This window comes from Platalea leucorodia (genome assembly GCF_965183815.1).
Source record: "Platalea leucorodia genome assembly, chromosome: 4".
Classification (NCBI taxonomy): Eukaryota; Metazoa; Chordata; class Aves; order Pelecaniformes; family Threskiornithidae; genus Platalea; species Platalea leucorodia.
In genome coordinates, this window is record NC_138826.1 from 100029386 (window position 1) to 100054354 (window position 24969).

The 24969-nt window shown below is 40.7% G+C and overlaps 1 protein-coding gene across 1 annotated transcript in view; it reads left to right on the forward strand.

The window, feature by feature from the left end:
* MET (MET proto-oncogene, receptor tyrosine kinase) overlaps window positions 1-24969 on the forward strand; it is a gene marked incomplete at its 3' end in the record, with an annotated part of 89886 nt that overhangs the window by 55808 nt on the left and 9109 nt on the right. The window contains exons 7-14 of the mRNA XM_082308805.1: window positions 415-517; window positions 731-867; window positions 3264-3428; window positions 4301-4400; window positions 13106-13324; window positions 19195-19341; window positions 21638-21794; window positions 22589-22729. Of these exons, the coding sequence (XP_082164931.1) occupies window positions 415-517; window positions 731-867; window positions 3264-3428; window positions 4301-4400; window positions 13106-13324; window positions 19195-19341; window positions 21638-21794; window positions 22589-22729 (1169 nt within the window). The remainder of the gene's footprint in view (window positions 1-414; window positions 518-730; window positions 868-3263; window positions 3429-4300; window positions 4401-13105; window positions 13325-19194; window positions 19342-21637; window positions 21795-22588; window positions 22730-24969) is intronic.

The following is a 24969-nucleotide window of genomic DNA, read 5'->3' on the forward strand; positions in this document are numbered from 1 at the left end:
AAGTTTAATTTTTGGTAATACTTAAATTTATACAACAAACGTGTATATGATGCATTTTTTCTAATCCTGTTGTCTGCCAAAATTTGACACTAAAGGAAAATTCCAGAAAACAACTCAGCCATTGAATAGGAGGTATTTGTTTTCTCTAGCATGCTTCTTTTTTTCTGAAATTTATTTGATACGCTAAAATTATTTTCTCTGGCCGAGTATAAACACCACAGTGTTTGTATTTAGTATTAAAGAAGATGACCACATTTTTTAGCTGTTATTTCTGAAATGTCCCTGACGCACATAGGTCAATGATTTGTTTAGTATAGATCCTCCATTACTATGAGTTTGAAGTGGTTCTATTTTAATACAAAAAATCAAGCCAGAAAAAAAATGTAATCCCATCTTTTTCCTTGTTTTTCAAAGGCTAGAATGCACAGTTCCTGCTGCAAAAAATCCGAGTTTTAATATATCCAGTAGTGTTTCTGTTGGACATGGCAAAACACTATTCAATACATTTTCGTACGTGGTAAGCACTATGATTAAAACTTTATTGTCAAAGTCAGCTTCAGTATTAACTGGAAGGGGATTCCTCATAAGTCCAGTCCAGTACGATAATTCTATATTCCTGTTTGCTTTATTATTACTTCATGGAAATGCTAATAACTGTTACAAGATTCTTTGTCTTCACATTTTGAAAAAAAATTAACAATCCACTGGTCTTATTTTTACCTCCCCTCAGAATCCTGTAATAACAAGTATCTCTCCCACCTATGGCCCCAAATCTGGAGGAACATTGCTAACTGTAGCTGGAAAATACCTAAACAGTGGAAAATCCAGAAGGATTTTTGTTGGTGAGAAACCATGCACCTTGAAAAGGTAATGTACTTACTAAAAAGTGATGCCTTTAATCTTGAAATGGCTTGATTAAAATGTCTTGGAGTAAAAAAAAACAACCATGCATTGCTCTCCTCTCCTCGTGTTACATATTGGACAATTGATACTGCAATAAGCACGCAGTTCTGGATTACATCCTGAGTTTAGGATGTCTGAAAGTTTCCTAGAAGGGACTACGGTTCCTAGAAGACTTGTTTATTCTGTAATGCCTTCATTAACGTCATTAAAAGGTTGCATAGAGAAGTAGCAGATCAGCTTCTAATGGACTAGAAACTGCCCATTTCCCATCATTTTTGTCAGCCCGACTCCCACACACTCAGCCCTCTCTCTTGTATTAGCGAGAGCTGCTGTTCATGCAGCAGCTCCCAGTGAGTGCCCAGTGGGTGCAGGTTACCATTTCCTACTGGTTTGTTCAGTGGAAACCTGACCAGTCTGGGACTGTGTATCCCCTGCAGAGGAGGAGCTATTTCTGCGGTACTATCAGTGAACAGCCTCCAAACCAGAAGCAGCATCAGTTTGGGACTTTTCCTGGTATATACAAACTTGTTTTGAGGATTAATCCAGAATTTCTTGTGGCTCTGTACTGGATCCAGTAGGAGCTCAGTCAAGAATCTTTGACATGCTCTGTGTGGAAATGCCTTCAATCCCAGCTGAATATAAATGTTAAATACCGAGCACAGATTCTCTGCTGTGGCAGACAAGCGTTCTGAATTTGGTAGCCGTTCTACCATTGTGCAAATCCTGCTTGGTCCTGTTTTAAGGTACAGCAGGGTGACTCCAGAATTGTCACCTCTGCGGCCAGGGGCAGAACCTGGCCCACTGTGCTCCAGGAACAGGTCGTCCAGCAATTCCTCTAAATTTTGAGTCTCTCCTAATGATTATGTAAAGTCGTAGTGGTGTAACATCACATTTGTGGAGAACGTGGGAAAGCAATAGCCTATTAGTTAACGTCAGGCTCAAAGTCAGGAGAGCTAAATTTTATTCTTTGCTGCTAAATGATTTATTGTGTGCTCTTGATCAAGTCACCCAAGTCTGACTAAATCAAGAAAGGGATTTAGGTATTCAAGTCTGATATATAATCACTAGCAAGATCTTCAGCACTTCTTTCAGTGGCTACTTAATAGTTTAGGGTGGCATTTACTGATGTCATCATCTCAGCTGGTCAACTAATAGACGAATATATAAACCTTTTGGGAATGATTCATCTGATCCATTTGAGACATCTACTGTGGGGGTGAGCTGACAGCCAGCTCAGAGGCAGACACCTGCTTTGGTCAGATGGACCTCTAGGTATCGAACCGTAGCTGGGGCTTATCCAGTAAGCATCCCCAGCACCCCTCTTTCTCACCAGCCGAGTTGTCTGGAGGCTTCTACACAGGTCTTAGCCAGTTTCTCAGGGCAGGTATTTCTCTGTCAAAACTGGCAGCTTTCCCCAGTTCTGAGGGCAGCTAGATCAAGGGTTTATTTTTTCCTTTAAAAGACGATAAAAAGCTTCCAGATACATATGAACGAATCACTAACCCCTACAGCGCACAGTGAACCCCACCTTCCTGGAAAGCTTCAGAAGTGGCAGTAAATGCCCCTTTTGTCTAATTTGGAGACAATCATCTCTCACATCCTTTGAGAACAGCCTCACTTGGAGAGCTCCCGGATGTGTTGTTACCCTTGCCTGTGATGTGCCCTGCTCCCTGAGGCCACACTTCATGTGCTTCAAGCTTCAGGATCCTTCAGCCCTCCGCTGCCTGCTCACCCACTGAGCTCGGTGTAGGAGGAGGACTTCCAGGGCCAAGCATGAGAGAGCAAGGGAAAGGTGAATATCCCAGAGGCTCTGCTGCTGTGCTGAATTCAGCCAGCTCCTCCTGAATTTTCACCTTCTCCTCCATTCTCCTTGCTCTCTGCCTGCCCCTCAGCAGCACCTGGAGTCAGCAGGTGCCCCCAGGCCAGGAGATCTCTGGCGTGGTGGTACATCCTCCACCAGCACCTTTTCTTGAGGTTTTTAACACAGGGCAAACCCTGTGGATTGGAAAGAGAAAGATGTTATCCCTTGGTTACAGCAGAACAAGTCCTTCTCCTTAAAGCTGGAGCATGCTGTCATTTTCCAGGCTGGAAGCTGCCTTTGCAGGGTGCAGGGGCTGACGTGGCTGTCAGGCAAGGTGCAAGTCAACAAAATCAAGATGAATCTTGAGCCTAAGCAGTGGTGTTGCTGTTTCTACTTCACGCCCTGCTTGTTTGTAGCAATATGGTCATCCAGTGTGGTAATCAATATGTTTTTTTACAAGCGGATCCTTAGGCGGGCTTGGGGCTCACTAAAGGACAGTGTTTTAAACCGAATACATGTTTTATAATGCTGACAAGGAAGTTTTTTTCTGTCCTTCCAGCATATCAGTGAGCACTGCGGAGTGCTACACTCCGGCACAACGAATTCCCCAGGAATATCGTGTGAGGGTGGGAATTGACGAAGCCATTCGAGATGCAAGCGGTCATTTCACATACAGAGAAGACCCCGTTGTTTTAAAAATTCATCCGGCGAAATCTTTTCTTAGGTGAGTAAAAGTTTCTTATAGAAATAAGAAAAGTAATGAGTGAAAGACGAATGGCTACGCTGCGCAGCAATCTATCAAAAGAAATTGCATTTTTATCTCTATCTGCCATGCCAATTGCTTCTATTATGGTGCAGTTGCAGAGGGCAGATCATTTCCTTTCAGAGGTGAAGGAGAAGGGGGAAGGGCGTCTCTTTTCCTTATGTGATTTAACTCCTAGCTGCTGCTGAGCGTACCTGTGATGTCCTGCTGAGATACCTACTGTACAGCTAAGTGTGTCCCTTATACCGTGTCTGGACATTACACTGATTAGTGAGGAAAATCATTTAATGTGACAAGTCAGCAGTACTCAGGAGAGCAAATGGATTTTAAAATAGTCTAAATCCAGCGCTACATAAATATTATGAATATATATGTATGGCAGTATGTGTGTGTTTTTAAGTGACATATTTATGGTCTCAGTAGCTGTAATCCAAGCCATCTGCCTTTGCCAAAAAAATGTCAGCAGTAAAAAAGGCACCTTTTTCAGCACCACTGAAAGCAGTAAGTTAAGTAAGTTACCAAATGCTAAGTACAAGTATACACCCTCCTTTAAAATGTACACATTTGTTTTATATCCTGGCATACCACAATTTTTAAAATTATTTTTCTTTTCCTGTATTTGATTAGTTGTTATAATAAGTGTAAAATCTGTTTCCCAGAAAAATAATCTCACTGCTCAGAGCTATGTATTTGCATTCACCCATATATCCCTAATTCTGGTTTTATGTTGTCATTGAGTCTAAAATATAATTTGTAATTAAGATTATCATAGCAGATGCATCATTATCCTACTCATCTTTTTTTTTTATTATTTTATTTTTAATTTTTCCTAGTGGTGGAAGTACAATCACAGCTCAGGGAATCAACTTGAACTCAGTGTGCTTTCCTCAGATGGTGATTACTGTACCTAAACTGGGAATGAACTTCTCTGTGGTGAGTCAGTCTTGGAGAAGACAATCTGTTATCTTGTCATCCTCGTGTGGTGAATGGCACAGAATTTTCAGTCAAAATACTTTGATTTTTGCCTTGGAACTTTGGGGCTTCCACTGACATTTTGGTGCTTGCTGCGCAGACTGTTTCCACTGCATAGGCAAAACTCAACAACAAATTTGAAATAAAGCTGTGGGTAGAACAACAGTTTCCAAGGAACCTCTTCCAAAGAAATAAGGCTTTTACAGTATCTGATAACGAGATTTTTATATTGCAATTTAACAATGCAAATTCAGTGACTAAACACAGAACAATGCGATAAAGCTATGTAAGATTACATGGCAAGTTCAAGTGCTACTGTGATAGTTAGGAAATGTGTGCAAATGGTGACTGCGGATATAAAAGGAAAATGGAACAAGCATCAAAGAAAGAGGAAAAGTAAATATGTAAAATCAAAAGTAAGTATTGTTTTGAAGAATTTCTGATTGCTGGATTACCTCTTGGGACAAATCTTTCCTAACTTATCAAAGTTCAGCAACTAAGTTTTAAGAGAGGTTTGGGCTTTTGCAGTTGGGTACCTCTGCATGAACAGAGGGTCAGTCAGGGATCTGGGCCTTTTTTTTTTGTTACCTGAGTTGATAATACACAGTGTCTAAATCTAAATAAGGTGTTCAGATATGACCATGTGATGTACTTTAATTTTTATAAAGCAAAGATGACATTTATTGTCTAGTTGTACTGGAACTGTTTCCTATAAGCTTTTGCCTACACATTTGTCTTGCACCTCCAACATTTTCTTATTCTGTAAGGTCTGTTTAGCCTAACTGAAGCTAAATTGACCTACACTCTTTATGACATGCTACGTTACTGCTCATATTCTCAGCTTATTTCTAATGATCATCATACACTATGTCCTGTATTGAATTCTAAGTATTAGAGCTAGGTTTGCTCAAAGCACTTTAAACGGTATGTCTGCAAATTTGCAGTCTTTTATAGCTTCAAGGTCATAATATTCTTCATGATCCTAATTTGTATAATATTATGAGTGTCAGGACCTGAATTTCAGCTGGATGTAATCGTGGCTTGTAATTTAATGGGTTCAGATTTTAATCTGAAAATCAGTGCCCCCGCAATGAAACACGGTGTTCAATGTTATCAAAAAGACACCTTACCCATGAGTCAGAAAGCAAAACATTTCAGTGAAATCAACCAAACTCAAAATTTATTAGGTTTTGAGTAATGCGAGCATGATTATTTCTAAGTACAAAAGATTTCCAAAGATCATTACTGAAATCAGCTCTTTAGATTTTGCTTTGTGTGGATTTGAGGAGTCTTTCTTTTGAAGATTATTCAGTTGCTTTCTCTGTTCCCTTGTGAGAATATGCAATATTGCTTCTCTTCAGGCCCCGATTTCTGCATACCTTGCTTGTCAAATATTCGGGACTTCCTCAGAATTTGAACAGATTTGAAAGGACCTGAAGTTTTAAAGAACTAAATCCACTGTCCAAAAGTGACTGACAATTCCAGGCAATGAACACCGTAGAGCTTACTCTCTCCCCCAAATATTGGGGAGCAGCCTTTCCTTTGAGCAGTGGTTTGCTGCCATCCTGCCTTTTAACCTGCTATTGAAAAACGACATGGACATAGACAGTCAGAATTATGTCCCTTTGTCTTTTCGTACCTTGCAGTGTGCGTGATATTTGCCAACACACAAGAAGAGGCAGGTCTGACCCTCCTTTTCCGTAAGGATACCTGTCCCCTGCCACTGCTCATCTCTAAGAACCTGCCCCAGTGTAAAAGCAGCTGTACACAAGTTCATTCTCCCTGCACAAAGGGTGGAATATAACCTCAAACGGATTATAATCCAGAGTGTTTTATACTGCCCAAGTAATATATTTTGCTCTATTGAAATTAAACCTTCTGGCACTTGGTGGCTTTCCCTGCCTCTGTGGCAGCCCAGCTCTGCTTGCCATTTGTTCTGCCACTAGTCTTTACCTTGAGCTTATTTCTCAAGGAAGTATATTAGTTCTCAGGAAGAAGGGGAAGATTTATAAGTGGCAAAACAAGATTGCACTGCGTAACTGAGGAAGTTGCTGGCAGAGGATGCCTATGGCTGCAGCCTGCCCCATCCTGCGCTGGAGATTCTGGGCCCTATGCATGAGCAATATGCCAAAAAAACAAACTTTCATCCAGTCATTATAAAAATAAACAACGATGAGGAACTATTTCCAGCAGGGATCCAGAGCACTGCAATGACCAGCTATCACATTTATAAAGGAGAAAACAGATTATGGTCCTGAATAGACCAAACGCAGACAAACAGTATAATACAAAGCAAAATGATCAAGAAGTCCTGTAGCTGAGGTTATATATCTTTTTGCTTCCTTAGTTTGGGAGAGGAGAGCTAACTGAGTCATTTTTTTAAATTGTTATTTAGGCCCTTTTTCTTTCCAGTTTTCTCTCACCAGCCTCCTCCAAGAAGCTGCTTTTGTCAGCATTCAGAAACTCTGGCTCTTGGGAAAACCAAAGCCAGCACTGAAACACATCCCAAAGCATCAAAGGAAAGTACAGCTGGGAGGGACCACAAAGACCTAGCCTGGCCCGCTTCCCTGCAGCAGGAGCAAATGTACGCAGACCATTGCCTGACGGATATTTGTCTAGGCTGTTATTAAAGCTCCTTGTGAAAGAAATTTCACAACCTTGCTTAAACAAGCTTTGGAGAGAGCTGCTCTACCTGCTTACCTAGTGGTTTGGAAAGACTTCTTTCTCATAATTAACCCAAATCCTGGCTGCTAATTAGCTGTCTTCTTGTTTAACCCTCAGTGGACACAAACAACAGAGTACCAGTCTCTCCTGCTAATTTTACATATTTGCACTACATTATGACTCAGCCTTTCTCTTTTCCAGTTAAAACAAACCAAACCGCTCCAAATTCTCCTGATAAGTGTTGTTTCCTAGAGCTCTGCTCCTTCTCTCTGCCACCTCCCAGACCCTCTCCCATTTGCCTAAAACTGGTGATGCCCAGTTTAAAAGAGGTCTCACCTTTTCTTGTCAGCTCTCTGTCCCCAGACCCTTAATTCACTCCCTGAGGCTTAATTGTGGCCTAGAGCCCTGATGGAGTCGCAGTGTGAGTGGAGGGTCACTTTTGTAAGCAGCAGGAGCTTTTGGGGATGCTCTGCATCCCAAAGCCTTGGAGAGCAGAGACAGCTGATGAGCTGATGTGTCCTGGGGTATTTGTTCTCTGCCTGTTTCTTTCCATCCCGGTGGAAGAGATGAGTGGTACAACTGGTAAAAGAGTTTTTCTGGAACAACTCCCCATAAGAAATGCAGTTTCACTGAGACTGAAAAGTTTTGGGGGCAATATGCCAGCCCCTGATTGATAGAAGAATCATTTAAGTTGATCATTTCAGCTTTCATGTTTGCAGTTCAATATTTCTGAAACTTTTTCAGGCAAAAATGCCTTGCTTCAACTTTATCATTTTCATTTCATAGTTATTTAAATTTCCTTAAAATTATTCAATACTGTGTTCACACTAGTTGTGTTTATATTACATTCTATGTTAACACTATCAAAATAATACATTTTGCCTTCTTCGAATTTGGTATTTCAACAAGCGAAAAAAATGTTCTAGAGTTATTGAACCATATGTTTCAATACTTGCAATGTGTTTCTTTTTAATTTCTATTTCATGTGTTCTTTTGACCATTTGTTCTGACTAGGAACAAAAAATACGAATTCAGGCAGTGCTGCATAAATTCCTGACAGCTCTAGATAGTGCATAAGGATACACAAATCCTCTCACTTCTGCTCACACGCAGTTCCTGTGTGAGGTGCACGAGGAGGGAAGCAGCTCATTCATTCACTTTGCCTTGTACCTGTAAAAAAGCTTTGGACAGTTTGGAATGGTGCTTGATCAGGAGCCTGTTTACAAAATAAGTGTCTTCTAACCTCTGCTATAAGTCGTGCTAGATGATTCTTCTGCTTCTGAAGCACTTGAGGCCAATATTTTCTCTTTGAAAACCTGTACTTTCCATTGATTCTGCAATAGTGAACAACAAGTGGTCATTCGGGGATCCTTTGCTGTAGCATTTTTAATATTCCATTCATTAACTAATTTGGATACCTATTCCCACTGCTTAATCTCTTCTAACCATGAATGTCCAAAGATACGCAAGTTTGCAAAATTAAGGAGAAGCACCTTTTAATGCATGACCTTCAACAAGTGACCCTGTAGCTATGCAAGATCATCTCTTTCCACAGACTTTTAATTATCTCTTCAGTAAGTAGATCTTTAGCATTTCCTAATTGCTCCCTGCTAGATGCCATTTCTTGCTGTATTACAGGAAAATTTTAAAATACCCTAAAATTCCTTCAGTGTTTACAAGTCCATGAACAATCCATACTCATAATACTCATCCAAATTCCTAGAATTCACCTGCGAGTGTCTAACTTAGATTTATTAAATAATGATAAAAGAAATTCCCTGGAAACTCTGGCTGGTGAGCATGTGATTATTGAAGATATTCCTGACTACCTATCCGAAGACACTCAGAGTTGGAGCCTCTCTCTGTGTTGACTCTGTGGCATAAAGCTACCACAGAAGCCCAGCAAAGTTTCCCTCATGACCTTTCTTTCTGTGCCGATCTGTATCTCACTCACGTCTCCTGGCAAAGAAAGAGTGCAGCAGGGGATGTCAGGGAAAGGCTCACGCTGTGAAATCACCAGGGTGCCAGGGATGTGGTGCTAGCAGGTAGATTGACCATCCCAAGCCCAGGGAGGAATTTAGACTCCCAGTCAGTATTGGTCATGTTGTGCGAAGGGCTGGCTCTCAGACCCAGGAGCAAGAGAGGTTTTACTCTACCTTCTGGTCCAATGATCTGATAGACTGGAAGTCTATCGCCTCCCATGCCTTCATCCGGGAAGACAACTAGAATAAAAATGCTACCTATCCATTAGGGCCATTCATTGCACTACCTGAAATGGCAGCAAAAGCCAGTGAGTTCTCTGAAAAATCTTCCAGCTACCCTGCTTGAGTGTCACTGCTCAGTTTCTCACCTGCACAGGAAAGTGTTCTGAATAGGCTTTCCTCAAGTCGGACCTGAATTCTCGTCTCTTTCTATTGAGAAATCATCCTTTGGCAAAGACGGTTGGAGAGTCTCCCGATCCGTCTTTAACCTCATTCATTTTTCATTCCTCACTGGAACTCCAAAAGTTTACTTTTTATGAAAGGACAAATTGGCTCTTTTCTCCCTTCTGACTGCTACAGATCCTGTAATACACATCCAACTGCCCCTCTCTTATCTGGGTCAGCTGCTGGGAGACCTCTGGAGCTCAGAGATCCTCCCTCATACTTTTCCTGTTGTTCTATCAGATGAAAAAAAATTGAATTGGGCACCGAAGTTCAGATTCTGTAGGTCAGGTTTGAATTAATTGCCTCAAGGGTCATATTTTACAAATGAAACAAGAATACATACCTTTAAGTGATGAGTCATATGCATTGTGCAATGGATTATTATTCCCTTCGGGGTATAGTATTTACTTATGCTTGTGAAATGCTCCATAGTTTTTACATCTTTTCTTCCTTATTGTCTTCAGATGTGGATTATAGTCGCAAAAAGAATGTAGGCTTAGCTTTTAAAGTGAATGTACTTTAAAGCTTAATGAAATAAAAGTTAAAGGTGCTGGGTGATAGGCAGTATCTTAATTGAGAAGGCAATAGATTGAATTAGAGATTTTTTCTTATAGATCCTCAATCCAATATTTCTTGAAAACTAAACCGTCATATTCTTCAATTGCTAAAACCAATTTCAAGGTAAAAATGTCATGTCAAATCATGTACCAATAAGGGCATCGCAAATAAGATTTTTCTTGACCTTACCAATCAGTCACATTGCATCCCCTCCAAAGAGTATTATTAGATTTTTATCATTTTCTGAAAGCTTCTTCTTCAGAGACCAGCCTGATAAAGTAAAGTACCTGATTCTAATAGATAGCCACAAACAAAGTTATGAATACCACTGCTATTCATTTAAGGGACATCACTACTCTACAGTAGATAAAAAGTCTAATGAATTTACATTAATCAAATAAATATAATGATTACCTGGGACATACTAGGGTTTATAATTATATATATTTTAATAATCCCTTTTTAGAATCGACAGAATATGATAGATATCTTTACGAATATTCATATGTCATGGAAAAGTATGGCTTGATCATACATTATACTAATGATGCATCTTATTATTACCATACTGATTCAAATGAATTTCTAGGTCCATGTGATATAACAAAGCCTGAGATATGGTAAATGATGTATAAGAAGGTATTCAAAAGAGGAAGAACAGTCTAATACCGTAAGCAAATGGAGTGAAATTCTGCCTGTCTTGTGTCCCACAGATTACCTTGTTGTCATGGGGGATGCACAAATATTTCTGAATTTGTGCTGGGAATGTAAATGGACTGCTCGTTACACGGGTGCAAGTCCCATTAGCATCACTGAGAGCTGCACCAAGTTATTTAACTGAGTGCCGAACTCGGCTCACAGACGTGTAGCCCTTGTAGTAGAGCTCTAAAACTCTAGTGCTCGGTTTCAGAGCCTTGAAAATGTTTCCCTTGGCAGATTCAAGATTTCACAGTATTATGCACAGAAACATGAATTGCTGTGGTGATAAGAAAAAGTGCTGATTTGCAGATAGCTAATTTAATCCCACTTTTCAAGCTAATGTGAGTATATAACTGATATAGCTTGAATGGTTATGTCACTGATTTGAAACAGCAAAATTACATTGCATTAATTTAGCGTATTAGAGACAAATGTAAACTAATTTCACAGCTCCTTCAGGCAGCATTTTATAATGAGAACCAATTTAATTTGAAAAACAAAACAAAAAAATACATATTTTTTGGCCTTCTCTAGATGTGCAAAGGTGTTCAACAGCACTGTTGGTTTTCCAGGGAAAATTCTTGCAGAACAAATGTAAGATTTATGATGACTAGGAGCTAAGCCCCATTCTTACCAGTCCACATGTCAGCTACTCTATTTATTAAAAAAAAAAAAAAAAAGTGTAATCTCTGCTGTCAGGGCACAGCATACAGGGAACTACTTACAGAAGGTTTATAGAGTTGGAAGAGAAATACTTCTGTGGAGCTGAAGCAACTCTGTGCCAGAAGTCCTTCAGCCATATCCACGGTAGGCAGCATGAAAGGGAGGCACAGTGAAGGGAGTACACGATACAGTCACAAATAAGCCACTCTGCGGTTTGCGTGATGCTGCCCAGCACTCACCATGCCTCCTATCAATGCTTGTAGATGTGCTGTTGACATTATAATCAAATTAGTCATGTAGAAACCTTCAGAGTCAAGAGAGAGAAGTTGACCCTTTTAGAGCACCGTTAATCTAATTAAAGCTGTTGTCTAAAATGGATCAGATGAATCCCACTCTAGGTAAGCCTGTTTCCCTCTGTTGACTGTAAAGGCAGTTTAGACAACTAACTCCAACGCAGGTGTCTGGATGCAGGCTGGATGAATCCCATCTGCAAGGATTTATATTATCCCGGCAAACTGCCTAAACTCAGCTTCAGATCAGGCTGCCTGCAAATCCCGTCCTTGCTTGCAACCCAGCGTTCCTTTCAGGAACGGCCTGGGTCCATCTTATCTGTCTCACGAGTCCTGTGTCAAGGCGGTATGGGATAGAGGGAAGCACCCTGGACAGACATTTCACACTGGATCGCACCCCTATAGCACAAAGCATGCTCTGGCAGGTCTTCTGGAGTGTAGAAGACCAGCAGCTTTCCCCTGGGAAGCACCTCCAGAGCAGGCCCTCACGAGGAATTATGGCAGAGTGAGGGGCAAGCGTGGCTTCATGCCTGGTGTCAGGCAGCTCCTGCATTGCAGTGAGGGGCAAACATCTCATCCCCGCCGGTCCAAGGAGACACAGCGTGAAGCACGTCCCACGGTCAACACTCCCAGGAGGGACTTGCATGGCACCTGTGTACCTAAGCACCGAATGCCGCATGTCTGGGGCCTTACACATACATTTTTAGAAAGACAATACACTTTGCTGAGCTTTTGTGGCCCGGAATCCCACAGGGCTTTGGCTTTAAAGTGCTTTCTCAGAGCATCTGTAGTGCCCTTCTGGAAACATAGCGGCTTAGCTATGCTGTGGGTAAGTGGTGCTTTACTTTTGTTTTCCACTATTTCAGTCAGATTCATTGGCCCTATTTTTACCTTATCCTCTGGTGCCTTGCTATTGCTTTGGTAGCGTAAAAGGAAGAGAAATCCATGTGGCAGTCGGTCTGGCATAGGTTGGATAAACTGAATTGTGGCTGCTTTGTGTCCCAGTACAGCTCAGTACATGAGGATAGCCTCCTGATGTTCCTTGGCTTTGGAAATCATTTTCCATTAATTATCTGCAAAATATTTACTTTAAAAGTGCTGTGAACAATCAGGCCAGGAAGCTTGTTTACTTGAACATTTCCTCAACAAGAGTGCAAACACCATTGACATGAAGTTTTTATACTTTTCTCCCAGCTCTAAATAAACGTTGTGTAGCACTGATCAGGATTTTGCTTTGGTTAAAGAAGAACAAGACCTCTGGTGTTTATTTTTTCAATATATGTGTATTGTTAAAGAACAGTTACATTCATCGGTGACTTCCTATGCACGTACTTACTCCAATAACCTCTTTCTTTCTTTCTTACAGGCGTGTAGCCACCGCTCTAGCTCAGAGATAATCTGCTGTACAACTCCTTCACTGAAAGCCTTCAATCTTCAACCACCCTTTGTAACCAAAGTGTTCTTTATTTTTGATGGTGTCAGCTCTTTGTACTTTGATTTTGATTACGTAAATAATCCTGTATTTAAGCATTTTGAAAAGCCAGTGTTGATCTCAAGAGGCAACCAAAACGTTCTGGAAATTAAGGTAAGAAATGTTGAAATAAGTTTTTCAATTATTCGCAAGCGTGCATCAGCAGCATAGCGTGGAACAGACATTTTGATGAAATAAAGGAAGCCCCAAGGTAGCAAGGGCAGAGAGAGCAGTGTGTTCAGTACTGCCTTCACCCGGGCCCCCAGCTGTCACAACTTAAAAGATGCAGAGCTGAAAACAAAGATATACCAAGGTGGTTGTTGGCATCAGGTGGGGTGGGAGAGGGGCTTTGCTCATCCTCGTGGGAGGACCACGCTGTGTCAGCTTCCAGTTGCAATGAGCTGCGTCACCAGTTCAGGATTAAACATGGCCAGCAGCCTAGAACCTGAAGTGTGTGGTCTGCGCGCGGGTCCTGGCTCTTACTGTCATGTGGGTTTGTGTCCTTCCTCACAAAAGACATGGACTTGCTGTTAGAAAGTGGCCTAGCGGCTTTGGCTCTCTGGAGCTGAGGAAAACTCTGGCCTGTGCACAAAGTCACCCATGAGGATCAGTCACTGCTGTAGCCTAAATATTTATGGATCCATGAAAAATGCAAAGTTGATGCTGAGTGCCTGTTAAAAGAGCTCTGAGAATAGCCTACACAGTGCTGAGAAACATCTCTTAGGAATTCAGGGCCCTCGCAGGCACAGGCTGCTCTCTACTAGAGCGCTGCAGAGAAAGTTAAATCCATTTTGAGAGAGCCTGGTTTCTTGAAAACTAGTGCTTTTCTGAGTTAGAGTGTCAAATAGTAACAGTATAAATACCAGTATTTCTAATTTACAATGAATGTTTATGAACATTTATTATTATGCGCATGTAATTTATATATATTTATATAGAATATCTATAATTTATGTAGAATATAATCTATAAAAAATGCTTTACAGAAGAGAATCATCCTTAATGCTGGCATCATCTCTTTGTCTAGCTGCTCCATACCTCTGTAAGCCAAAACTCTTTTCCCCTATGACAGCCATGAAACCTGGAAGCCCTGAGGTCTTTGACTCCAAGATGGTCCAGTGGGCCAGCTCCTGAGCTGCAGGAGAGCAGAGGGAGTTACCTCAGAGCCTCTGTCAGCCATGCTGGGTTCCAGTCAAACTCAGAATATTGAACTGTCTCCACAAAGTGTTTTGGGAAAATTCCAAAGAATAATCGGTCTGATTTTTATTTTTTTGTTTAGTGTTTCTATGTGGAACTTGTGGCCGTACACCTCACCCCTTCCTCAATGCAAAGCAATTCTCCTGTTCAGTTATGGAGAAATGCTAGAAAGAGTTTTGGCGTGCGGGTCAATGGAGAGCTGGGAATATATATCTGCTGCATGGCTCAGTGCCTCTGTGCAGTGACAGCAGTGTTCTCCAGTATTTTCCAGGTCATGCATATCAACCAATTGGAAAGAAGGCTAAGTTGAGAAGAATCATAGAATAACTTAGATTGGAACCTCTGGAGGTCTTTGTAGTCTAACCCCCTTGCTCAAAACAGGGCTAAGTTTAAAATTAGGTCAGGTTGCCTATGGTCTTGTCTGGATGGGTTTTGAAAATCTCCAAGAATGGAGATTTTACAGCTTTAAAAAGCCCACCTCCACTAGCCCTGCATTGTGCATCCTGTGCTTCAGCTCCCTTCCTAGCTCAGTGGCCCTTTGCTGTACTTCATCCAGTTTGTCAGTATCTCTCTTGTTCTGTGGGGTTCAAAACTTGACACAGTTCTCCAGGTGTGGCCTCACAAGTGCTGAGCAGGGGAGAACAATCACCTTCAGTCTGCTGAGCCTTCATCACTACAATGGCATGCTGCTGTCTCATTTCACCTTGTGGTCCAGTATATCAGCTATTTTCCTAAATTTGATGTCAACTGAAAATGCAAGGACAGTGCATCTTGTCCCTTTGTCCAGGTTGTCAATAAAAGATTTTAAGCAGTATTGGTCCCAGTGTTAGCCATTGATGAATGCCACTTGTTAGACTTCTAAGATTTGAGCTGATGGCCAATCAGTTTTTCGCCCACCTTATAGTCCATCTGTCCAGTCCATATCGTCCCAATTTGTTTTCATTGCTAGGAGAGATTGTGTTGCAAACCTTGCTAAAATCAAGGTAAACATTGTCCAGTGCTCTCCCTTCATCTACAGAGCCAGCTATCTCTGCAGAGAAGGCAATCAGGCTACTCAGGCAAAATCCACCCTTGGGAAACCTGTGCTGGCTGTTCCCGATCACGTTCTTGTCCTTCCTCTGCCTGGAAATGCTTCCATGAGGACTTGCTCTATAATCTTCCCAGAGACTGAGGGTTAAAAATTAGTTGTTTTTTTAACTCTCTTCTTTATTTTACTCTTGAACCTTTTATTCTCCCTGAAGGAGAAGTCCCTAGTGCTGTTTATCGCTGGGAAGAAGCCATTCAGATGAGAAAGGCTGGCTGATGACTGTCCCACTGACAACTGACCAAAGTCACAATTTTGTAGTATTGATGTCACCTGTAGTCATGGCACCCAAGGCAGATGTCTACCTAAGCCTAACGCTCTGGTTATTTCCTGGCAACCAACTGGAGAATAACATTAGTGAAAGCTGGTCTCCTAGAACAAAGCATGAACAAGCACCAATGTAACATCTTCCTCTAAATAGAATTAGTTATAGTGGGATGCTTCTATCAAAACACTGAGGCGACTTTCAGAAATTATAGTCAGGAGCCAAAAGATCATTACAAGCCATATTGGCAACACTTTTTCCCTCACCCCGTACCCGCATTCAAAAATACACACACACAAGTTTACATGCCTCATGGTCATATTTTGTGCAGTAATTAAGCAAGCTCAGCATGAAATTAAATGGCAGCTTGCTTCAGTGCACAGTCTGTTCTACCAGACCAAAGTTCTTTTATCTTTTTCTTAATTAGTTTCAGAGGGGCGGAGGGAGCTTTTATCACAAGTTTTTCAATCAAACTAATCTAGTGTGACATATTTGGCTTTCATCAAATGACAGTGGGTACCAATTGAAAGGTTCTGTTTGGTTTGCCCTGATGACCATAAGATGTTTTTGTAAGAAAATGTTACACACAAGAAAACATCAAGTCTTCTATCTAAAACACAGTCCAGGCACTGTGTGCCACGAATGCCAGCCCTTCTTGTCTTCAGTGCCAGCCCTTTTGTCTTCCACACTACCGAGCCGCTCGAGGTCCCACATCATCACTGTCTTCCTCTGCCAAGTATGTGGCTCTTTGAAGTTTCTCAGTGCCCACCATGCCCCAGTCGGAGGGGTCATGGCAGAATGGCTTGAGGCACTTCTCTCCTTCGACACCATGAAGACCCCACTTCAGGAGTGCTCCCGTCTCCTGCCAACACAGGAAGCTCTCGGGGCAGGAGAAATTCTGGTGTTTCACTGTTGGGGATGACCGAAGACCTGAGTCTGCTCAAGAGGACAGAGTCTACTTGCTGCCTCCCACAGGAGCCACTGACCCAGACCTGCAAGCTGGCCTGCTGACAGCCCAGTGTGTCCTGGCTGTGGGGGGGAAAAAAAAAAAAAAAAAAAAAAAAACACAAATAAATAAGGAAAGAAACAGCTTCTTACCTCAGTCTGCCCAGAGGCCTGGCCTGATCTGGGGCTGTGCTTGTGCACCAAGCTGGTGCACGTTTCCAGAGGCAGCCTAGGAAGGGGCTGCTGGATGACTAAGTTGTATTTATAAATATACATCTTCCACTACAGAAGTAAGTAGCACAATTGTCATTTCATGTTACACATCGCATCCGAGATTTTGGCTGTCCTCTGGCACATCTGCCCTAAAACTAAGAGTAGAACAAGACTTACTAAATTGTCTGTTCTTAAGGCAGTACAACACATTCTTTATGAGACAATCTCAAGGAACTCTCCCTGTATTTATACAGGTCACTCTATTTTCAATCTTCTTCCACATCGCATAGAAAATTATGTTTCTCTCAATGTCTAGTCCAAGAGAGTGCAATATGGAAACCCTGGTATTTCTGAACAAGCTGAAGTGGAAGCTCTGCAGCTGCAGTAACTCTTCATTCTTCCAAAGTCAACTCGCTCTGCTTAGGAACCTCAAAAATTCTTCTGACACCAATCTCAAAATTTCCACTCCTTGGTTTGTGGTCCTTCTACTGCTTCTAGACCTTCACCCAAATTATTCCCATCTCTCTAAAGTTGTGAGGTAGTTGGTCTATCAGATTGGCTTGCAACAGCTACTCAGTCCAGTAACTAGCTTGTCCAGCTTGCATGCAAGGGCATTGCTCAGTAAGAAGGGGGTAATACGCATTTTAAAATAGAAAATATTGTTTCCCAGTTCTCCGAGGGGTCAGTTTCCTCCTTTTCTTAAAATCATAGGCAAATTCTGTGGTCCTTAGAAGAGCCAAACCACTGCTGAAAGGGTTTTGAAACTCTTAATATATTGAGATATTATACTGAATATATTTGAAACTATAATATACTAAAGGTAATATAATGGTAATGGTTATAAGTAAAAACTACTATCTTCATTATAACTGGCTAAAAACCACCTTAGGATACGTCATTATGATTTTTTTTTCCTTTGGGTAAGTATCAGTTTTGGTGGACAAAAAATTCTAAGATTTGGTGTAGAAGAAAAAGAGAGGCCACTCACCCACACTCTCCAGGATAGTACATTTATCCTGGAGACAGACGACCCACATTCAAGTCTTTTGAGGTACATCATTCAAAGGACAGATTTGAACATGAATGGCTCACAATCTGCAGCAAGCCTCCATAGTAATAAGCAATAAACACTGAATATTTACTTAATTAACACCAAACAGAATGGCTCCAAGTAGACAAAAGATAGACTGCAAAATTGCCTTTTTTGGCCAGCAATTAAAAAGCACTCACCTGAGGTGTGGCTTTGCCAGTCAAATGAGGACGTTAAACTGGCTCTCCTGTATTTTTATTAACATTTTCCCAGGGCTTAGTCCGATTCTGCAGCAGACCCAAAACATATTCCGATGTAAGATTTTTTTGCCCCTCAGAATGGGATTCTTGTTTTCTTTCCAGTGTATCAGGCCTCGTAGCAGTGTCAGCCACGACGCCTTCCTCCCTTCACGTGAGAAACTCCCAGATCCAGCCCACATAAACAGCCTGTATTAGTGTTACTCCCCATCCTCCCTTCGCCTCTTTTACTCCCACTTAATATGCCTGTTCTTTCATCTTATCTTAAGCTGGGCTGTACACGGGGTACGGCAGCTTCTTAAATACTGATGCCCTCCTGAGCACAAAAGATCCTGCCTGAACTTGGCCTCTGGACACTACTGTCATGATACCAGAAGGAATAATATTTCATCCAAGTCTGGGATGTGAAAGCAGGTTTTCTGAGTAGGGAGTGCACTTTTCATGCTGTCATCTTTACCAGGGTTTGTTCCTCTTTGGGTCTGTGGAACGTGATTTTAACAGATTTATGCATTTTTATGATTATAATTAATTAGTTCTTTTTGAAAGCTTCACTCCTGCTACTATAACCACTTGCAAAACAAAATGTTTGAGATGCCTTTAGTTTGTGGATAATATAATGCCAGTTTTGTATAAACAACAGGGTCACATAATGCTTCCTTTCTTGTGCAAATTATGCAAAAATCTGAACAGGACCAACAGAATTTATCCCTCGGACATTTACATTTTTAGAAGTCTGTATGGACTGTGTGAGTATTAGTGACAGCAGATTTTATCTGTAAACTTTATCATCCCCCTCTGGCCTGTCTGTCCAACTCCCATTTACATGAAAAAAAAAGATAAATGCATATTGACAGGGAAATGTAAATTTACATTAGTCTTTTATTTGACAATTGTTTTTCCATTAAAAACATATTCCAAGGTAATAAAAGGACTTCTCCTTAACTTTTATGAGATGGTTATGTAATATGATATTGATTTTCTTTTTTTTCCAAGGGAAATTATATTGATTCAGAAGCTGTTAAAGGAGAGGTGCTAAAAGTTGGAAATAAAAGCTGCGAAAACCTCCTTCTGCAGTCGGAATCAATTCTGTGTACGGTTCCCAGTGATCTCCTGAAATCCAACAGCGAGCTAAATATAGAGGTGAGGCAGCCACACCACACATGAGATATTAATGCCATTTTTATTATCATTCCCAATGTCACTGTTGAACCTACAAACTTTAAATTTAAGCCTAAGCCTGTGTTTACAGAGATATCTCCATCCCTGTTTGTTTGGGATGGAAATTCAGATCATATTGACTATTTTAAAAGAAATATTATCATCATTGTTGTTATTACCTGTTTGTACAGAGACTTTCTGGAGCCTTAGGCACAAAGCAGGATGTAAACTAAGCACAGAAATAAAACTATAGTTATTAATCCAAACACAAGAGGAAACATATGGGGAAGAATGGGAAGCTATAATGGAGTAGGTTTACTTTGGAGCTCACAAGTCCTTTTTTCAGCAAAAAATTCTGCTGCAGTCAATAGGATCGGATCGTTTCTGAAAGAATTTTTTGTCTGCTTTTTATAATTTCCTTTCAATTCTTTTCGTAAGATGCAGACACTTAGGACAAATGTTTGAGTTCTAAAATTATTGTTCTAAAGGTGGTCTCACTAGAGTCATTCAGAGTGCTACTGCAAATTTAAAATGCAGACAGTTTTGACCTAGGATGAGAGGAAATGGCCTCAAGCTGCGCCAGGGGAAGTTTAGGTTGGATATTAGGAAAAACTTCTCCACCAAAAGGGTGGTCAAGCATTGGAACAGGCTGCCCAGGGAAGTGGTTGAGTCTCCATCCCTGGAGGTATTTACAAGACGGGTAGATGTGGTGCTCGAGGACATGGTTTAATGATGGACTTGGTAGTGCTAGGTAACGGTTGAACTCGATGATCTTAAGGGTCTTTTCCAACCCTAACAGTTCTATGATTCTATGACCTACTGATTCATAGAATAAGACACAAATCTTTCAGTATCTTTGTAATTTTTTTAAATATAAAAAAAGGAAAATCACAGTGGAAGGGAATTACCTTTAAACTATGAAATTTGATGATTGTGGACTGATTGACTGAAAACAGTGGAAACTTTGCCAGTCATGTAAGTGTTACTAGGATCGAAGTCTATGCAAGCTCTTTGGAGCAGGGACCATCTATTTTTTCTGTCTTTATGGCATTCATCTCAATAGGATCCTGGGCTGGGACTGGTATTCCTATGTGCCACTGCAATCTAAGTAAATAGTAATAACTAATTTGCTTTAATACAGTAAATACTAATTTATTTTAGTATTAATTGACTTTGAAAAGTACAAATTAAATTTCTTGAATGTATCAGGCAAACTGTAAAATTAGTTGCAGCTCTCCCTTTGGCAAATCTGTTTCCCCGACCTGTAAATGCCCAGTTTCATATAATACTTGTGTGTATGTTGCATTTTGTACCTGTTTGTATTTTTACACATGCAACTGGGACTGGCGCTACATTCAATCTGCTCTACTGTGTGATATTTCCTTAACCTCTAAGAAACAGATATGCATGACATGTATTTCCTACGTAGAAAAGGAACACAACATAAAGGGGTTAAATAAGGTTTCTGCTTGTTTACTGACAAGGAGCCTCAGAAATTGCAGTCTGCCCAGCGAAGAAGAAAATTTGCTCTTTTGACGGGCAAATCCATCATTACAGTACCCAGAGGAATGAATTCCACAGGAGGAAGAGAAAAGATGGCCAAATGCTTTCCAACTGACTGAGCTAGTGCTGTGTGACCTAAAACAGTTTTGCCCTGTTAGCTGCTTGGTGTTTGGTTGGTTGTTGATTTTGGGGGTTGTTTTTTTGTTTTGTTCTGTTTCTTTAAACTGTCGACAAGCTAGAAGCTGGCAAGGGACAGGCTTATGTGACCTTGGGAACTAAAATGCAGGCACACTGTCAACAGAGAGAGAGTTTGATGTTACAGCGTATTTATGCCAGAAGGACACACGTTAAAGACATTTGGGCTAATTTTTTTTTAACCTACATCTCAGCCCATATATCCATAGGCCCATACATTTCTCTGCCCCATTTGAGTAAAAGTATGAGTTTAGCATTTTGAATTAACATCTGGTAGCAGTGAGACCCTATTACCTAGAGCGCGTGTGTGAGTATGCGCCATGTGTCTGGTGTAGCACATCCATAGCTGTCTCACTAGCGGAGCTCTTGAAGGCACGTAATGAATCATAGAAATGTAGATCTGCTTTCGCGTACACCAGTATAATAATTTCTCCACTCCCAGTGTCTTATCGCAGTACAGCATGACAAAATCAAGATTTAATACATATGGGACATATCAGCTTATACTTTAGTACTAATAATCTACTTCTTACTTGTCTTTTGAAATCATTGCACTATTTTTTTTCTTTGTTTTTTTTAGTGGAAGCAAGAAGTTTTGTCAACAGTTATTGGAAAAGTGCTGATCCGGCAAGATCAGAATTTCACGGGACTAATTGCTGGAGTTGTTTCACCATCAGTTTTAATTTTTATCTTTTTGGTGTTTTTCCTCTGGAGAAGGAAGAAGAAACAAATTAAAGGTACATTATAGTCATTTCCATCAAATAATTCTGTTATTATATCTTCTGTTTTAAAAACTGACATCAATTCATGCTTTGCTTAACTGCCATGCAATGTCCTGTTGTAACCTGTCAGCAGAGGTTTCACAATCAAGTCCAATGTTTAGTTGTATTTCAGCCCTTGGCTTTTGCCTCAGGTGGGTGAAGGGCCACACTATGCCTAAGGGAGAAGGATTTCGGAGGAACTCTGAGCTATTAGGAAAACTTAGTAACTTCTTTTCCCCAGTCAGCCTTGGAAGAAGGGACGAGTAAATGACATGTGCGGAATCATGAGTACTTCAGCGTCATCCAGTTGCCTTGTAGTCCTCCAGGCTGTGCCTAAGTTGTGCAAGACAGAGGGGTGCAGCGTCCAAGTCCCCTGTTCACCCAAATCAGGAACTTGGTCAGAGTGTGCCTCCTCTCTGGCCCCTGTGTCTGGGTTTCCTTCCAGTGGGAACTGCCGCACTACGCAAGGGGGGAGGAGGAGGGGAGCTAGTATATAACCAGGTCTTGTTCTGACGCAGTATCACAATCAGATCATGAAGCTGGCCCCAGATCTCTTGGATCTTCCAGTTTGGCCAAGAGTGGGGCTTTAACACAAGTTACAGCAAGTCTTGTGCTGTACAAAGTTCAGGTCCTGCACGTGTCTGCCTCAGCAACAACCCAACCTTCTTCCCAGCAGAGCAGAACATCTAAATTTAAATAAATACCTAAATGAATGTTGACACACAGTAAACATGGGGGTTTTCTAATATTTCTTTCTCCTCCATCTTCAGATCTGGGAAGCGACCTAGTGCGCTACGATGGCAGAGTGCACACTCCTCACCTGGACAGGCTGGTCAGCGCGAGGAGTGTAAGTCCAACGACAGAAATGGTTTCAAGTGAATCTGTAGACTACAGGTCAACTTTTCTAGAAGGTACACCTCTATTATGAATCTGTACAGATTATATTTTATACATCTTGTTTTTCATATGTCTTCAGATGATAGCTATTTTGATCAATATCTTAATTTCAGTTTCTCATCTGGTTTGTCTGTGTCTGCATTGTTTGGGACTTTGATTTGTTCACAGGCTTGCTATTTGAACTGAGCTTCTCAGGTGCTTCCCAAGATTAAGGTGCAAAGGATTTTTACTTTTACTCGGGTTGGAGGAATATATAAAATACTATAAGTAAAAACTCTCTGTAAGTATGCTCCACAATTTATTAAGAGCTAGTGGATATAATGATTTTGTGTTATCATGAGGTCCATCACACCATGAGCAAATCCAGTCTAAAAAAAGTGATTTTAAGGATAGCATCGAGTGGCTATAGGTTTAGTGTGTCTCAGTGACTTCATACAGTCATTACAAAGCAGTTCTGTCAGCCCAACATGGGACATGGGATTTTGTAAACCGGTATTTTTTTGTCTGTTCATGCCCCTCCTATAAAATGGCACATTGTATGACACAGAAATGTTGATTTTAAAAATTAAGCTAAAGGGATGTGAAAACTGTGACAATCTGAGTGGAGGTCCATGTGCTCTGAGATGCCAGTCTCGGAAAACATGCTGTTCATTTTCAGGCCTGTGGGCATGAAAGAAGAATAATGCTGAGCTGAATACATTTTTGTGCTTTGTAACACCATTTTAGAGTGGGTATTCTCCAGAAGAGCACTCTGCTGCACTTGTCATACCACTTTAGGCTGAACACGTCCTTTAAGACATGTGGAGACCATGTTCTGTGATTACCATTAAAATCTTTAACTTTTAGGAGTTATCATATTATAATATTTGAGATATCACAGATGTTTTTTAGTCTTGGTATAGGCATAGTCTTGTACTATTTCAGGTGCTGCCGTATGCAACTCAATAGAAATCACTCCAAATCCTTATTCCACTTTTGTAATCCCCAATCATGGAGCTGTTTGAGAGCCAGGCCCATTCCCAGCTTCCTTTATGATTCTTTAATTGCTGCCGCCAGCTCGCACAGGAAATTTCTTAATTGAAAGATTCCCAAAGGAAAAGGAAAGCCTGTGCCACTGGTTAGAAGGGAAAGTGGTACACGAGACAAAACTATGCAAAGTTCCTTGGTGGAAGGTAAATCTGCAGTGGTCCTGGGGCCACCGTGCACTGGCAAAGCACAGCAGAGAGCGCAGCCAAGAAGGAGATGCGTTCACGTAATGTTCCTGTAGGAATGTTCATGTCAATTGCTGTCAAAGAATAAAATTACAGGAACATTGGAAAACACGCAGATTTACACGTAGCAGCTGTAAAAATTATTTTGCAGCCATGGCTAGAGTATTTTACTGTGATTATTAAGTAGGTATTTGCCCTTGGTGACATAAACATGGCTTTGTTAATATAAGAGTTTGTATTTTTGCTTCTAGATAGAGCAGCACTGAGTTTGTCTCAGCACCTAGAGTGATAACAGCCATATATGAAAACTTCCCAGGTTTTATACATAAATACATAGGCATGTCTGTACAACACCTTTTAGTCTCTGTGACAAAATAGCTATAATTTCTGTTGTTAAACTTATTCCCTTTTTTCTTTTTGACCCTGGGCTAAATTCTGCTCATTCACTCCACTAGAATCATTCTAAACTGAAATTGGTGTAAATTAAACTTAGTTCCTTGATTCTGTTACACACAATGCTAGAAAAAACCTGTTAAACAAAAGCAATTTAAAATACCTGAACAAGATACTGTTGACAAAAATAATTTTCTCAATTAAATACTCCTTGCTTGACTGAAGCATTTTAATTTCTGCTATTTTAAATCAGTTGGCTCATGTTATTTTCATGAGTAGCACCAACTGTATTATCTTCGGCAGTTACAGGATATGAATCACCTCTAGGCATTTCCCTGGTTGAATATTTACCATTGGATAAATATAGCTAGTCACCAGCAGTTTGGAAACCTTCATGAAATGTAAAGTTCCCTACCAAATTAGAACATGACAATAATAAAAGGTTTCATGTTTTTAATTGTTCACTACTTCCTTCTCCCGTATCATTGTCATTTTTCCATTTTACTCTTGTTACTTCCAATTACTAGAAATGCTGTAACCTACACTTGGCAAGAAGTGACAAGGCTTCATTGCATTCCCTCAGAAAAGTGGAAGTTTTGCCATTTACTTTCATAGAAGTAGAGCTGAGACAAGCATAAGTTTCTAGTGAC